At 35.7% G+C, this 17,901-nt stretch overlaps 1 protein-coding gene across 1 annotated transcript in view; it reads left to right on the top strand.

Moving 5' to 3' along the window:
• Positions 1-17,238, top strand: part of PLXDC2 (plexin domain containing 2) — a 263,586-nt gene extending 246,348 nt beyond the window's left edge. Inside the window, exons 13-14 of the mRNA XM_027887618.1 lie at positions 4,955-5,115; positions 15,081-17,238. Coding sequence (XP_027743419.1) covers positions 4,955-5,115; positions 15,081-15,197 — 278 coding nt within the window. The 3' untranslated portion in view covers positions 15,198-17,238. The remainder of the gene's footprint in view (positions 1-4,954; positions 5,116-15,080) is intronic.
• Positions 17,239-17,901: the final 663 nt, after the last annotated feature.

Here is a 17,901-nt window from a genome sequence, read left to right as displayed (position 1 = left end):
CCTATATGTTTTTCAGTCTGCTTCATATGTAGAAGCTGTTTTCATGCACTTGTGTCCAGACCCATTTTGCCATAAAACTAAGACCATGTTAGAAACACTGACAACTAACTAAACCAGAATTTCTATACCAGTAGTGATGAATAGGGGTTCTCACAGCCAGTTTCACATTCATCTGACCAAACAGCTAAAAAATTCATAGGTTTTGATGGACATTAAAAATTCATCTAATTGCTTCCACATGACCTAACAACAAATACTCATTTCATCATAAAACATTCCTATATGAGAAGAAATTGAAGAGGTCCTTCCCTCTGCCTTTGTGACAAATTCAGGGCTTTGCCATGAAAATTCATTCTTATAAAAAGAGGGGGGGAAAGAACAAAGCTCAGTACTGAGTTATCATCTTTAGGCTGTTTTCTGCTATTTTAATCATCTATATCCCTAGCTTTGTGTGTCAGTCAGGAGGGTCATATAAGGTATTGCATTTTATCCCTTAAAGATGCACGTGTATATAAGTGAATTGGAGGTTCAATTCCAATTGTGTTTTTCCAGATTTTTTTCGTCATCCGTTAAAAATGCAAGAGTAAAAAGGAATTACCTGGGGTTTGCAGGGAAAAGCAAAATTTTATTTTCCAAATTCATGCAAATAAATCTCCACTTTTTTTCCACCAATTTACCTTTTGTTCATTTTACAAAAAGGAAATTTTCAAGGCCAGGAAGTACCAGAAGTTTGTCTATTTTTTCTCAGTCTTCCTGTGCAACATTTTTGTATCTCTGCTCTCACAGACAGAGATAATAATCTCTGGAAGTTAAACTCTTTACCATCTCATATCACAAGAGGTGTAAATGTATGTATCAGGATTTTGTTTTCTGATATATATAAAACTATCACAATAGAAACTATTTGTAAACCTTAGATTTAGATAATGTAAAACAATGTATTTCATTATTTTATAGACCTCAATGGTTAACATGCAACTGGGAGAAAAATAATGTTGAGAAAGTATCCACAATGTGTTTACAAATGCTCTAAAGCAGTCCCAGTTTGTACACACTTTTTGTTCTGTTAAAGTCAGTATCACAGTTGACATGGGCCATGGCAAGATTTTCTTTCATAATTCCTTAAGGTTTTTTGTTTCCTTACTCCAAAAGAAGCTAAGCCAACAATAACTAGAAACATAATACAGTACTTTTAAATCAAATATTATATAGTCTTTAAGTGTTTATTTTGCAAACAAAGAGAATATTTTTATTGTGTTTTCACTTTCGTTTTTTAATCAGAATTCCAGCAAGAGAGTAGTTATTTCATTTTTGGATTCCGTGCCTTTATATTAGGGAAAAAAGCTACTTGCTATTTCTATCCTGTCATTCAGCACCTAATGAGAAGAAGACTGACCTTGGAGATGTTAATGTGCTCTTTCTGCTTAAAAGTTTTGTGCATCTAGAAGCTTGGGGAGAAGTTATAAATATAGAGTATATTGTATGTAACAATTGCTTTCTGAGCACAAGACAAGGAAAGTTTGGGGAAAGCTCCATTGAGAATACTCCTTTTGGGAAAGAATTGGTCATAAGCCTCCCACGGGTTTAACCTTATCTGGAACAGCAGATGTGCTGTGATAATCTTAGTAAGATTTCTACACCTGAAAAGGTTTCTGAGCCCTTGTGTTTTCATCTATTTCCCTTGGTGGCTTTTTAAAAGAACTGACAGATGATTTTGCAGCAAGGAGTATTTTCGAAGTTGACAACACTGTTTATTGTCTCTGTGCAAAGAGAGTGAAATCAATTTCTCATGAGTATTTGAGCCCAGGGGGTCAGTGGACTGAATTTGATTATGGAAATTACAAGTTACTTGCACTTGTTGTAATATAAGGAAAACGTTTCTTGTATTTCATTATTTTTTGCATTTGGCATTCTGATCACTGTCCACACAGTGCTCCACCCTAGACTATTAGAAATCTTGGCAGGCAGTTGTCACCTGTGTTATTTGGAACAAACGGTGTTGTAGTTTGAAAAGCTGGGTGCTAAAAGCTGAGAAAATATCAGATCAAAAGGGATTAAATTGATGGCCTTTACAGAGGTGTTAGGACCTTTGCTGAAGTTCAGCATTTTTTAATATCCAGTACATGATGTTCTGCCTTCAGTCATAAAACAGTAACAATACAAATTGCTCATTTAGTGCAAATCGGCCTGAAAATGGGTGTGACAAAGCAGTTTGTGATGCACTGATATGACATTGAAGTGAAGAGTATGAAGCTGTCAAAAAGACAATTAAGAGACAAACAAGATATGAATCATCTGCTCCTTTTTGGGGAACAGTTACTTCTCAGTAGGGTGACTCATACAACTAACTGCTCATCACTGGGAATTAATAGCCCAACCCAGAGGATGTACAATCAAACAGCCCTTTCCTGATGGCCTTTCAGTTGTTTAATTTCCATTTGTATGGCTATTTGAAATACATGTACAAGTACTAAATATTGTTACAGTGCATGAACAGAAACTAAGACTTCTATACATTCATCCGTTCTCAGACGAAGTGAATATTAATGGCTATGTCAAGTAAAAGGCTCTGCTGTCTGAAAGTAAGAGGAACCTTTTTTCAGGTCACCTTTCTTTCCTGTCTCCTTCATAAATCTTGCATCCTTTGCTATTTAGTGCTAAAAATATTAGCAAGTGTTTTAAGGACCCTTTGGGTGAGAATTTCGAAAATTTGAAAATAGATCTTCCAGATCCTAGGCAATATTTCAATTCTTTCGCTTCAATGTAAAGAATGGCCTGGCAATTTTTACTGTATGTACTGTGTAAAAAAAAAATAAAATAAAAAAGAAAAATTAAAAAAAAAAAATCATATAGGGCTGACTCTTCTTTTTCAAAGCTCCTATACATTTGTGTGAACTAACCTTCAAGAAAGCTAAGTAAATCCCTTTGTAGGATTTAGGCAGGGATAAGCCTGGTTCTTGGATCTTGTTTATGCCTAAGCTCAAACTTGATGTCCAGAGTCAGCACAATTAAAACTGAAGTTCCAGTGTGGACAGGTGCTCATGAAGTTTGCAGTAAAATGAAAGATAGCTTCAGGATTAGGCCATACCTGAGTGGGGATCATGCTTGCAACTTTTTATTAGATTCATTTATGCTTTCCAAATTATACTTTAACCTCTCAAGTTCCTGGAATCTTTATCTTTTTACTCTGTTACTCAGGTCCTTACTTCACAAGCTGTCACTGACTTTATGGAAAAGAACAGAGAAATACTGAGGTTTGTCCTGTCCCAAATCAAGATTGAGGAAACAGGGACAAAAGCAAATGTACATGAATCCCTTCACTACCCCTGCAGAATCATAACTATTACATGGAGTAATAGTTAGAAATATGTCTTGGTTGAAATAATGCATCTTCATTTTCCTTTTCTTCCTGTTGTTGCAATAGTACCATGCAATCCATGGATGATGAAACATATGGCCTTCCTTGGTCTAGTGAGAAAAGTGCTGCCATATGTGGATGCATGAGATTACACTGAGATTAACTGTTCCTGTTGTCTTTTACTGCCTCTCATGCAAGGCATTTAACACTATCTGGATCAATATAGCTTTTTTCTATTATTTCCCATTTTATTTCTATTATATTCTCTTTCTTAACATTAGCATGGAGTGCTCTACTCCAGTCTGATGAATAGTAAAAAAACATGGTCAGTTGTTGCTACTGTTGTTGTTATTATTGTTGTTACTATTAATAACAATAACACGTAGCTTGAAGTAGTACCCCTAACTCAATATCTGGCTTCAAAGAACAAATAAAAGGGAATCCCTAGCCTCAAAGAACATAGAACTCTAAGACAATGGAACAGATAGTTCAGAGGGTTGGCACAGCAAAAAGGATGACTGCAGAAATCAAGAGTTTTCATTATAGTCTTGGCAAACAAGCATGGTGAGAGGAAATTTAAAAGTGGGATTGAAAGAAAATTTCTCATGAGCAAGACCAGAGATAGATGCTGTATGGATTAAGGCATAGAGGTGATTAGAAGGATTTCCAGAACAGCAGAAAGCAGTGGGAATATTAAGACAATGATATAAGTTTGTGAAGTCAAATTAGGAGTGATCTTCTGGTGTTTCTTAAACCTAGGACTTCTGAATGGCCCTTTTGCCTGCAGGAATGGGCAGTACAGTAATTCTTCTTTTATGCGAGACTATGCTGAAGAACACGCAGTTTTACAGGTGTTGATTGATATACAGAGAGACTTTTTCCACAAAGGTTACAGTATTGTTTAAAGACTTTCAGTCACTTATTTGGAAGCACTGCTGACAAGTTGCTTGTGTGAAAGAGACATCTTTTCTTCTGATAGTAAGAAGTTTAGTAAATGGATGGTCTTCTGTAATACTTCTGTAATACTTCAATATGATGAGTGTTCCATTCAGACCAGGATTAGAATATTGCAGGATCATTTAGCATCCATCTGTTGCACTTTCTGCTGTCTGATTCAGTTGCACAAGGTGGTTCCAAACTCCCCTACAAGCTAATGAATAAGGCTTTCACAATGTGTTTAATAGTTAGACCTCAAAATGGTTTGTAGCGTGTCTCAACGTGAATATTTTTTTAAAAATGCAATGTTCAAAATGTATTTAATTAGTACTTTTTTTCTGTGAGTAAATTGCAATAATTTTAAGAGAAAATCAAGGCAAAATTCATTATGAAGGTAATTAGGAACTTCAGAATGTCCAGTTTATATTCAAAAGAAGGATGTTAATTTTATTGTCAGAATTAGTAAAACATATGAAAATGTCTCTTCATTAAGATCATGAGGGTATCGAGTTGTAGGAAGGAAACAGCTAATATCTTTTCCCAACCTGGGCTGTGGAAAACAAGGTACATGCAGCACAAAAGCTAATGCTTATTTGCCATCTGGGGAATGGAAGGGATAAGACATACATTACTGTGCTAATAAGTGTTCTTTTTGTGCAGCTTCAACGGATGACAGTGCGGCAGAGAAGAAAGGTGGAACACTTCACACTGGCTTAATTGTTGGCATTCTAGTCCTGGTCCTCATTGTGGCTGCAGCCATCCTCGTGACCGTCTATATGTATCACCATCCGACGTCAGCAGCTAGCCTCTTCTTCATAGAGGTAAGACAAAAGTAACATGTTTTGTCAGTCCTGTCTCTTGGCTTGGATATTTGATGTCTCCAGAACTGATCTTTCTTAACTAAATCAGAAAATATTCTCATGTTCATAGTGTAATCTTTGAAGAAAAGGACCTCCCCTAGCAGGTGATACTGTTTTGCTCTTAACATGTTTGTGAGTCAGCTCCTTCTTTAATTACCATCAGTATAACTTTTTTGCTCTTAGACAGGATCTCAGATACTACTCCACCACTCTTTCCTATCCTTCATTTTCCTCATGATAGCATTTTTCCATTATCTTTCATGTGCACTGGCATTTTGCTTCAGGATATATATTTTTTTTAATTATTTTCCTGGGGAGGGGGGAAAGAAAAGTGTGCATTCCTAATTCTGTGGAAGAGCTGACCACTAAGTTTTTAGCTGGAAGTTTGTGTTAGCTGTTCCTTACATCATTTCAAGAAATCTTTTAATACTTTGTCTCCGAGTGTGGGAAAGACTTTTTTCATCGAATTTTTTTACATCTATCATCTTCTTTTGCTCTTTTTATTAGTGTAGGGAGAAATAGACTCTCTTAGACCATAATTCATCTGACCTATTTGAGACATCTCCTTTAGGATTAGATAACTTACCATTTTTCTCCCTCAAATACAGGTAGCTACTTTAGGTGCGGGCATCTACATTGCAGGTGCTGACATTTAGTGAGTTCACTTCCACTGTTCTTGAAAATATGAGAAAGGAACATTCTCCATAGGTGTTTGAGGCTACAAAAACCTGTGAATACTTTCACCTTCTTGTGGATTTTTTTTCCAATTCAGCAATGTTCCCCTGCCTTGTGATAAGTATAGAGTTACTAAATGTGAAAGAAAAGGCTGACTTCATAAACCTCACTTGTAGTATACCCTTACTATTAAGAGCCTGGACACTTACTGCTAGACAGCTGTGAAAATGCAAAACCACTGAAAGTGTCACTAGGGACGTATCTGGGGATTGCTTAGGTAAAAGCCTGGACCAGGAAGATAGGAAGTAGACGTTCATTCTTGGTGACAGCAATGAGAATTGAAGTGAGACATGAACATGAACAGAATGATTCATCTTTATATCATATTATAATCAATGTACTTCTTAGATGCAATAGTAGTGACAAAAATCAAAATGAATTGCTTATCAGTATTCCAGCCTCAAGTGATGTAACTGTGTTAACCATTGGGAAACAGAATCCATGCAATAAAAAATAGTTTTCATGTTTACGCAACATTTCAAGCCAGTTCTCTATTGATATATACAAACAAAATTCTACTGAAGTCCACACATAAAAGATGAAGTATTTTCCCTTTCTTTTCTTCACACACAGATTGAATTTCTATTTTTTCATTCTAGTTAAAGCAAGTTCCTTATCTGTCATGGTGGGATTGAAAAGTCTAAGTAAATGGCAACACCATTTTTTAAGGAGGAGAAAAGAATACCAAATTACAATACACATTTATTTATTTATTTTTGTTCTCCATATAGTAAGGGCACGTTAATTTATTTCTTTTATTGATATCATACTCATCATGCAAACAGTGGTGCCTTAATCAGTTTTGTTAAACCTATTCCAATGAATTTAATCTTTAGGTGCCATTAATCAATCTATGCAGTCAACTCTAAAATGTCTTTCAGCAAGCAATGTAGGCTTTTAGGAAAAAAATGGAAAAACACGTACTTTCTTTTTAAAATAAAGGAGAAATCTATTGGATCTACATGTTTCCAAGACAAAGAAGAACGTATCTTCTCAAACTTGCATTTTGAAACTGAAGTACAGAAAATAATGAGGTAAAACTGGTATAAATATTCAGTGTTACAAAAAGTCAATTTTATTACATTTTTTAATTGAAAAATATTTGATTAAGCTGTTACAGATAACATAATAGCCCACATACCACAGCAGACAAGCTGCATTATTTATGGAAAATGAATGAAATGTGGATCTGATTTTACCATTCTTGGGAAAGAACTCAAGAGAATTGCCATGGTCATGAAATGAGAAGCATATAAATATTTCAGAAAATTATATTAGTTTGTATGAGTCTCTTGATTAATAAAAAAAGCTGCACAGTTAAAACAAGATGTGACAGATGGATAGGCAGGGCCCTCCTACAGTTGTCTAAAAAATTATGAGTACACTGTAGTCTGCTATGACGTCTTCTAGCCAAATGAAGGTCTGCATCAGTTTATCTATCATCAGTAATTAATATAACACTAAGGCTGGCCAAAAGAAAGAACAGAAACCTGGCCCATTTCTGTTTAGTTTTAAGCTTTACAGGGACATCATATAACATTAAACATAACATTCATTCAAAACTGTAATATGACTAATAGCGGAACTTCTTTTTCCATCTAAGTTCTAAAACTGTCATGATTTTGTAGGTAAAGTATCATTTTCAATCAGATTTTGTTGGGGTTTTAGGTTAAGGTCTATGTAAGTAATTTTTACTTGATTTGTTTTATAGTTGTGACTGGTTACTGAATAAAGAAAAGTGCAATAAACTGATCCCATATCTGAGGCTTCAAGTCTCTTTCTTCCTTGTGTTCTCTGCAGATATTACTCAATATTCTATTACTGCCTCACTCGGGTTCTCACATAGCTCATCTCAAATCCCACTCATGTTTGTCATGTAGTGACCTCCCCCAGATAAGGATAAATACACCCACATTTTGACTGCACTCTTTACCCTTGCACTGATAAAGGCAATCCCTTCTGAACAACATTAAATGATATCCTGAGTGCACTAGTTTGGTTTAAACGAGAGATACACAAAGCCAAGAAAAATACCATTTCTTACAAAAGCAACTATTATCTGAAAACAGAGCAACATTATTCCATTACTGTTTTACTGAAGTCTGAAGTCTGAAGAAAATGTTTCCTCTAGTGTTTTTGTTCATAGCTGTTGAGCAGAACGCACATGTGCAGCCCCACCTGGAATAAAAATAGCTATTTTGAGCAAACAGTTGAGAATGCCTATGCTACTCAATTTGCCTATGATAGTGTGCAATTTTAAAAGAATGCCATCCAAACAGTTCAACGCATTTTCAAAAAATTCCACTTTTTGTTAAATGTGTAGAAGATTCAAATCAAAATGCGGAGTTCTCCTGTTTTTTCCAGACTCCAGACTGCTCATGTGTTTCGTTGTTTAAGTTGGACACTTCTCTGGTGACCTAAAGATAGAATGAATTATCAGCTTTTAAAGTTAAAGGAGCTTCAAAGTTCCAATGAATGCAGACTCTTTCTAAAAGCTGAGAGTAAATGTTTTCTGGAGATTAGCTTGCAGAGTGTCAGAAGAGATATTGCATGCTTTGGTTTTCTATTTATCATTATCCCTGCAGTATTTTATCTCCCTTGAATTTGATTCAGTTGCCAGTAATTTCCCCTATTAAATCATGTTACATACATTCTCTTAGCTTGAGGAATGCTATGTCTCTTGTGTATACTTTGAACTGATTTGCACTGATTTTGAAAGGCAACATTCATGTCAAATAGTGCTCTTCATGACTTTTTCAACAAAGCAGAAACTTATGTCAGAAATCTAGCGACAACATATATAGCTACACCCTAGCTATAGCACAGTTAAAAAGCAATTCCTTTATTCACTAACCTATGTGGTATACTTGCATTCAGGATGTGAGATTTGTTGGCCAAGAAGCTAATCATGATGTCCTGCATGTCAAGGATTGCATACATGTGATACAGATCATAGCAAAAGTGATATAAATATCTGGAGCTAGTTATAAAGAGATGGGAAGAAATTCTCAGCTGAGCCAGATGGATTTGTTCAAATTTCAATGAGCTGTGGGCCAGATTGCAGCTTTAGTAGTATTTAATATTTTACTTCTTCCTTTCTTTTTCCTCAGGTTCTTTTTTTCTTATCTTTTTAACCTTTAAGGACCTACTTTTATATGTGAACTATGGAACTATTGAAGTAATTGAGAGTAATTAATTTCAAGAGAATATTTAGCAAATTGAAAAACAAGGCATATGGCCAACAGCCTTTAACTCAGATGTCTTGTTGGTGCTGGTTTGCACAGAGTTATCTCTGGACCGAAAGGTTGCATGTGACACAAGAAGTTTTCACTCGCATACTTTGTGTTTTACTTACCATCCTTACTCATATGGTGAACCAGAGTCCTTTTAAGGCTTGAAACTTACCTCAGCTGTCATCCCAGTGCTCTGCCCTTGGGGATCAAGGGCAACACGATCTGGCCACAGCTGAGGAGAGAGCAGAGGGATTGCTGGAAAATATGAAGGCAATGAGTCAGACATTTCAGTGTCTCTTCTCAAATGGACAGTGGTACCATTACCGAGCATGCTTGACAAGGCTTGGTAAAAGGCTTGAAAGGCTTGACAACAGAAGAATAACATTTTTCTGTGGTGGTTCTCTGTGGGTAGAGGATTTTAAGGAGTCTAAACTGACATTGCAAATTGGTATCATCTTAACCTCAGGCAAAGAGTCTTTCTTTTGTATTCAGCTTATATGTACAAAACCAAATCCAACTTATTAACACATGTGGACTCTGAAGTTGTGAGAATATGAATGAATTCATCTGTTTATGTATTAATAGTAGTTAATATGTTACACACTGAGGAACACTGTGGGTGTTTGTGGTTAAAAATTAACATTCTTCAGAGTTAAGATCCTATTTTAAAGGTCATAACTTTTGCCTTCATGTTCCCATGCTTCTTGGAGTTATTCCAGAGCTTTATTTTGCTGGTTAAGCAGCTGATGCTTAGAAACATACATCTACACTTATAAACGCATACATCACACACATGCACATACCTATGTCTTTTTTCATTGTTTATTTTACCTCACCTTGGATGTTGAAGATGGATAATTTCACAAATCTGTTTAAATGGCCACACAGAGAGTTGAACTGGTGCTACAGAGCCAGAGAGTGACCTTGAGGAAAAAGAGAGGGAGGACGGAATGAACAGCTGCAGGTCTTTTGCAAATAAAATAATAGTGTGTGATCAGAGCCTGGAGGATGCAGGTTGACTCCTCCTGATTTAACTTAGATTATGTCTTTGCTTGTTAAATTAATTACGCTGGGAAGGTTTATTTAGCATAAAGACCAACCAGTATGGAAGGATCTGCATTCCTGTCACTTAACTCTATCTCATATATAGTTGACAGCATGGAGACTATTAGCATGGACTGAAGGTGGTTCACAAATACTGAGCCCTGGCTGGGGTTCTCTGAGAAAGCACTAATTACTGGGTATTTTTTTAACTATTGGGCTGTCTGGGGTATTGTATTTCAGTATCTGGAAACTTTCACTGGCACGCAGATCTAGCAGTAGATTTTCTTAAAATTTTGACCTTCTGCTCATCCCCTGTCTGCTGTGAGGAAGGAAGTAATATGAGAAAATACTCCAAAAAGCTGGAGAGAGTTCTTGGTTTTCCAGAGCTCAGGGAATTAATGGACACTTCTGGCTCACTCTTATACATCTCTGCTTATAACAACGTAGCACAAGTAGGAGCCAGATTTGACATTCAACTGTGTTCTCTATTTCCAGGTTTCTGCATTAATGTCACAAATGCAGTGTATGTTTTCAAACAACTGAAGAATAAATAAGAAACAGAGTAAAAAAGAAAGAAGGATTTTTAAAAAAATAATGAGATCCTCAGCTTTCTAATCCAGGTGATGGACCTCACAGAGCTCCACTGCTTTCTTCTGGGATATGGCCCATTGTTTTTATTATATATATCCATTTTACAGGGGATTATGCTTTTAGTTTGAAATAGGTTTGCCATGGTCATCAATTAGTTTTTGTCGAGACGTTCAGGCTGAATTGTGTTTAATGAAGATGATGATTAAAAAGAAGAGAACAGGTATCATTTTTCCCTTTTTCAAAGTCCTGCAGTGTCCTGGTGTTTGGAGTATTGTCATTGATCTCACTGTCATTGCCTTGTACTGATAGTAAAGTTATTTTTTCCAAAGCTTATCCAGCTCAGCAGGAACCAGCAGCTCAGCAAGGGAAACTTAAATCAGCCACAAGGGAGAAGGACTAAAATAAATAATCAGCACTGACAATAAAAGTCAAAGGTGGAGAGGAAGGAGGCATTCTGTTTCTCATCCTTCAGCAGCCAGCTCCTTAGATATACGTAAGACTGCAGAAACTCTTATAGCAAGATGTACTTTAAATCACAAAATGATACTTTAAAAAAGTGCTTCTATCAAAAAGAAAAATAAATTAAGGCAGTAAATGATCCTCTTGAATCTTAAGTCTGAAGCAATCTTTATGTCAGAACAGTTTCTTCAAAATAATGGTGTCAGGCAATTGATCTTATTCTTGGAAATACATTTCAGAAGTATAGTTTCAGATATTTTAAGCCTCATCGACTTCTGACTGTGATTTACCAAATCAGTTGGGTGTTTCTAGAAGAATTAAAGACTGGTGCACAAATTTCAGGTAACTTCGAGCACAAAACTACATGTTACGGGCAAGGTAATTGATAACAGAAAGATCCTTTTTCTCCTGAGAAAGCAGAAGACATGACTGCAGAGGTAGATTACCCGTGGACAAGTGTACTTAGACTAATGGGTCTTGAATAATATCAGATTAACATGTAGCCATTTAGTAAGAATTCACTATAGTTTTATCTTTTTCTTAATTCATTTGAGTAAGTCATAACAATTTTTCTGGGGTTTTGACAATTGATCTGAAATTTGGATAGCTTCATATTTGCATATTTCCAGATTTTTTTAAAATGTCTAAATGAAATCATATGATTTGCATGGATAAAATATGCCCTAAAAGGTTCAAAGTTCCCTGCTGTTGAAAGATGTCAAAAGAAACTAGTCAACAATAAGAACACACTTGTAGACCTTCCCATGTGATAACACTCAAAGGTTACTCTAGTCTCTACCCTTTCTTATTCATTGGTGTAATCCCCTTCATTTTTTCCTCAGAAGTAAAACAAATAGTATAAATTCTTCCTCTACTTCAAGATGTATGTAAATACACATATTTTAGCCTTTGTACCACTGTAGGAAGTCAAGTATTCTGCATAACCCCCAACAGTGGTGTAGACAGGCAGGCATAGTGTAAGAAATGTGAAAGGTAGACCTCACTTTCCATGGATAAAGTTTCTTTCATTTTATCCTACTGATCTTTAATAGGAACTAACTTTTTAATGTGTATTGTAAATTATTCTTCTGCATCCTGGTCATGTAGGGTCATAAGTGCTTTTCTGTCAATTTCTTTGCTTAAAATAGTGAACCTAAGGAAGTTTCAGTCCCATGAAAAAAAAATATTAGTCCTGTTTTCCCACTTTGTAAGACACCAAAAGGAAGCAGGAGTTATAATTCTCCAGCCACAGCTCAGAGGATTTCCTTTAAGTGTTCTAATTCCAGAGAAAGAGATGTATTTTTTCCTGCTAAAATTGGATGAAAAAAATAAGGAATTAGTTTAAATACCCATCTTTCTTTCTCCCTATTTGGTTTGGTTTTGGTGGTATTTTTGCTGTGGTTTTCTGGTTTGCTTGTTTGGGGTGGAGTTTTTTTCTGTCTTCTCATGAGTCTTCGCAGAGATCAAAAAGGAAGAATGCATTAGGCATTTCCTGAACTGCTTTGGTAACTGAAGGAGCTTTGTATCTCCCAATACCAATTAAGTTACTTTTGGTTTTATCAACTAAAGCTGTAATATTTTTACAGGTTTTGGGGGGTTACACAAGGCAATGAATTGATAGTTTGCCAATGCTCTCTTTTAAGATTGTCAGCCACTTACATTACTCACATGCACATAAAGAAATTGAAATAAAACAATCACTAGGAAGGGAAAATCTCACCTCAGACGTGACAAGAAACCACAGAAAACTCTTAACTGTAATATTAGGGGGTGACCTTTGTGTCTGTTGCTTTCTTTCTGGAAATAAAACTCATACTTATGTTATATGGCTTTGTATTATCAAAACTGTTGCACATCTGTTCCATAACTAATCATCTGGAAAGACCAATTAAAAAGAGTAGCACAAAATGGTGGATTTAGTTTCTATCAGCAATGTAGCAAGGGAGTAGTAACTAATCATAGGTACATCTTAAAATTAAATCAGGGAGCAACTTAATAGATTAAAAATCAGCTCATCCTTATAGGCTGCAGTTTGATACAGTTTCTAGTTATTTTTTCTTGCTAGATTTCTAGTGGGTTTTCATTTTTCCTTTTTCATTAGAGAACTCTCAGTCAAATTCCTTTCTCATCTGTACAGTGTAAATCTGAAATAAATCCTTTACATTTAAATGAATTGTTCTTGATTTTCTTTAGCAAGCTTAAGAACAGAATATGACCCTTTTCTTTAGCAGCAACCAAACTGTCCTTCTTAATTCTGAAAGCACATTGAATCAAGCTTAGGTAGAAAAAAGTCTCCAAAGCTTTAATAGACTAAGTTTTCTTATTAGGAAAAGACACCCATTAAAGAAGGCAGTGTTCTGCCTTCCTTTTTTGTAGGAAGATGCTTCACTTGAAGGCCTGGGATTTTAAATTACCTGCCAAACAGAATTTAACTCTGAATGCCTCAAAAGTAACCTGATCCTGCAATAGGAGAAAAAAGGAAGTGGTTGCCTTTATAAAGTATCTTTCCAATGACGATCACTGAGGAAGACTTTGTGCTGTACTCTCAGACAGATTTGTGCTTGTTGGTAACAAGATTCACTGAGATTTCTTTAGTGACTGCTGCCCAACAGCACCACGAGTCCCAGCGACACATCACGGCTATGGCTGTTCTGTGGTCACCAACACCACCTCTTAGCAGCATGAAATATCCTTAGTGATTGAAAGGCAATCCAAATGGGATGTTATAGGGACAGAAAATTAAATGCACTGTTTATTTTCAGAGGCGAGATCATATAGTAAAATTGTTAGATTTTGAACTGTTAGTGAAAATATATAGGCTGTAGCTTATTTTCACTGTTTGTCCTCTCATTTTCCTGCAATGTTTCTATACAGGTTGCTGTATCTTCCACCCCTCCTTCCAAGCAAATTGTAACTGTTGTCATTAAACAAAAAATAAAAATGTGTATCAGCATATTTGGCAGATAAAATTTTCAATAGAGAATAATCATTTTAGGACAGCTTTTCTGCTCACTGACTCTATGAAGGAGTTTCCCTACTTTTCTAAAAGCTGTTCCCTTTGATGTAATCTCAGAGTGGTCACCCAAAGTCTGAGCCTTACCAGACGTTAATTAGTTTGAAAATACATATTGTTTAAAGCACTTCCTCTTCCTAGGGACATCATAATAATACAGGAATTGTTTTATCTGCCCTAGAAAATAACTGTTTCTTTTCTCTATCATCTGTCTTTAAAGCAGTCACCAAGGATCCTAATATAAATTGGTTAGGACTCCTTAAGATTTTTGCACCTAAAGTTCCTAAGTCCTTAAATGAAAAGGTTGCTTCTATGTGAACAATCAAAGTAAACTACTCAGTAGATATTATGGCACTTGAAACAGAAAGTCATTACTTTGACAGTTCTGCATAAACATGCCAGAATTTTGTCCTAAATAATTTTAAAATTACAGTTTCTGTCAACTCTGCTACATGCTTTCCCATGGCATAGAATATGGTAGCAAATTCCTATGCAGAATTAAGAAGGAAGAGCCTTGGACAGATCCTTTAGGAGGGTAGTGGATCAGCAGTTCTTTATGTGACAAATCCAATAATCGACTGGTTTAGACAGGAGCTATTTCATCCTCTTCACTGCTATGAGTAGTGGTAATTATTTATGTCTTTGAGAACAGTCGTCACTCACAAACTTAGAAGGAGGGATTAATTCCTCTGACCTGCTGCTGCTGAACTGTGCTTCTCTATTCTTGTAACAACTACATGGAGTGGGTTCTAGGATGAGAGATCAAAATTGCAGGACATTTTTAAATTTTTTATTAATACTTTATTGTTGTACCATTCATATTCTGAAAGTTTATTTTGTTGTTGTTACAGAGACGTCCAAGCAGATGGCCAGCAATGAAATTCAGAAGAGGATCTGGACATCCTGCCTATGCTGAAGTGGAACCAGTTGGAGAAAAAGAAGGGTTCATTGTATCAGAGCAGTGCTAAAATTTCTGGGACAGAACACCAGTACTGGCCTACAGGTGTAAGACATTTACTTTGCCTCTCTTTAAAGAAAAGGAGCCCTAAGCTGCTGTAGCCTGATAGAAAGAAGATTTTGGATAAGCTTTGTCCAAGAAGAAAAACTATCTAAGATACCAGATTACTACTGCACAGTAGTTTTTGTTAGTGGACTGAGACACAATGGTTCATGCAGAACACTTGTCAGTGGACACCTACAGTATCAGAACTATGGCACAAGTGCCATGTTATTGGCTTTAGGTGCGGGGATGCACAGTAATCAGAAATATAATAAAGCTTTGGTGCACAAGGGTGTTGCCCTTTGGTTTAAGTGTTCTCTGTTATCTCAAAGACTGAGGGACAAATCTGTGCTGTTTCAGTGCAAAGGGCACTGAACAGTGTTCACAGGTGATTGAGAACAGTATCTCAATGCAGGTAAAGAAGAAAAAAGGAATTTTCCAATATTTCTATAAGCAGATGTGAAATACACACACTTTTTAGTCTAAATTAACCTATCCACCTGAGTGAGTCACAATGTAAATGCTTTCCAGGAGTAGTACAACGTTTCTTGTACATTGCTGATTACTACACTTCTAAACAACTCATGATATACAAATCAACAACAAATATAAGCAACAGAGAATTTTCACGATGGTGAAATTATTTCCTGGGAGTTCACAATGAAGTTGGGCTGATTTTCAGTTTCAGTGTTCACTAAAAAATGAATTATCAGGTTTGTTTTAAAGGATATCTTTCATTTCTCAACAGGAGGCTGAAGTAAAGGCAACAGATCCCTTTAACTGCCAGAGAGCAAAATGGCTTTAGCTACCATTTCTTAGGCAATGTGATATGAAAAAATATGATTTAAAATAAATGGGTTTCTATCCGTTGCCATTTCATTGTGAGTCGTTACTGAGACTTCAATGCATCCCTTTCAGAGATTCAGATACAAGTGTTATTGAACCCTGCTGATTCATACAGTGGTTTTGTTTAATGCACATAGTAGTTGCATAAATATATATATAAATATATTTTTTTTTATAGCTAACACAAGGCGGGTTCTTGTGACTGTTAAGATTGCATTTTTGTCATCCAGACAAAGGAAATGGATTGCATTACTGCATATTTCCACTGAGTTGTAAAATAATCCTTAATATTAGAATATTTTTATGTTGTGTAGGGAAGGTGGTTCATGTAGTTGCAGTGCCATAAACTTTCTGCCTATTGGAACCATTCTTTCTTTACTATCGACCCTTTCCCTCCCTGTATAGGGAAAGACAAGACTATAAATTCACACCATCAAAAACTGTCACTCCTTTCATGGAAGGGGTTAATATACACCAAGACCCAGAGCTTCCATGAGGAGTGGCAACCTAAATACTTTGATGATCTGGGCCTGGGCTACTAAAATATAAAATTCAGGTATTGTATGTATATTTCATAGCAGTCATTGACTACCAAATTTTTTACATATGTGCAAGGCACTTGAATGATTTTAAAGTGAGGTATGTAACATCTGTGGTTTTTGTCTTCGAGCAGTTTAAAAAAGTTGTAGTTATCATCTTAATATTACATTATTTAGATTTCTTGTTGATGCTTGTATGGCCTAAATTTGATTACTTAATGATGTTTAAAAACAAACAAACAAACAAAAAAAAAAAAAGAGGAAACAATTTTTACTTGTAATTTTGTTCAGTAAATACTACAATACTATATTTTCTGTATTCTTTTATTTTGGGTAACACAATTCTATTTTCATCTGGTTTAAATCATCTAGCATGAGATTGAAACTGTTCAAAACCTAACTGGTATTAATCTAAAGGTACTAACAAACACATTGTCTTGAAGCCTGGTGAAAAGCCAGTGGCAAGTATTCATTTCAGTTTGTGTGGGTCTGCTGAACCCTGTTTCCATTAAGATGGGGTTAAGTTGCAAGCTGTTAATTCTGATAGCAATAACCAAATGTATGCACATATACATGGTGACACTCATTTTTATTAAATAAAAAGGTATCAGTGCACATCATTTAGGCACATATTTGATGTGCAATAATTACCATTAGTTTTCCTAGGAATCCTGGAGGTCATCAGCTAGGGTTCATTGGCCAAATGAAGCAATTGTAGAGCTTCTGGAATCCTATTTGGAAAAATTTTTATTTCAGAGCACATCTTGGCAAAATATACTAAACAATGTACAAAAATCTACATAGAATTGCAATATATTCAAGGGACTTTTCATGTAAGTAAAGAAGATTTGTATTATTATGGGTTTACAGGTCAGCACTTCATCTGATTCGCTCATATTTTTACCCATGTATGTGATGCATTTCATGCAATGGAACTGACAGAATATTTGTAACACAATTTCGACAAATACAACAACAGTTTTAAAATATGATATTTTGATTAATTTTGTTTTAAGGCACTCTTGCACAGCTGCAGGATGTTTGTTGGTATTTGCAAACTAACTTACATATCATACTCCTTCATAAAATAGTAGCAATTATTTTTTTCACTTTTTGTCCACCTCACATTATTTGGTGGCAGATTTCACTGGTCTATGGGAAGCATCATAGTATACTTCTTTAGATTTTTGCCATGATGTTCTATGCTGTGGATTATAACATGAGGAGTTGCTGGGCTTATTAAATAAGACAGATAGGCATATGCTTACATCTGATAAGAACTGCTAT

Source organism: Empidonax traillii, unplaced genomic scaffold, assembly GCF_003031625.1.
Source record: "Empidonax traillii isolate 1590-97213 ecotype Southwest subspecies unplaced genomic scaffold, ASM303162v1 scaffold217:size1918799, whole genome shotgun sequence".
Lineage (NCBI taxonomy): Eukaryota > Metazoa > Chordata > Aves > Passeriformes > Tyrannidae > Empidonax > Empidonax traillii.
Note: the sequence above shows the minus strand (reverse complement) of the source record. Positions and strands in the feature narration are given on the sequence as shown.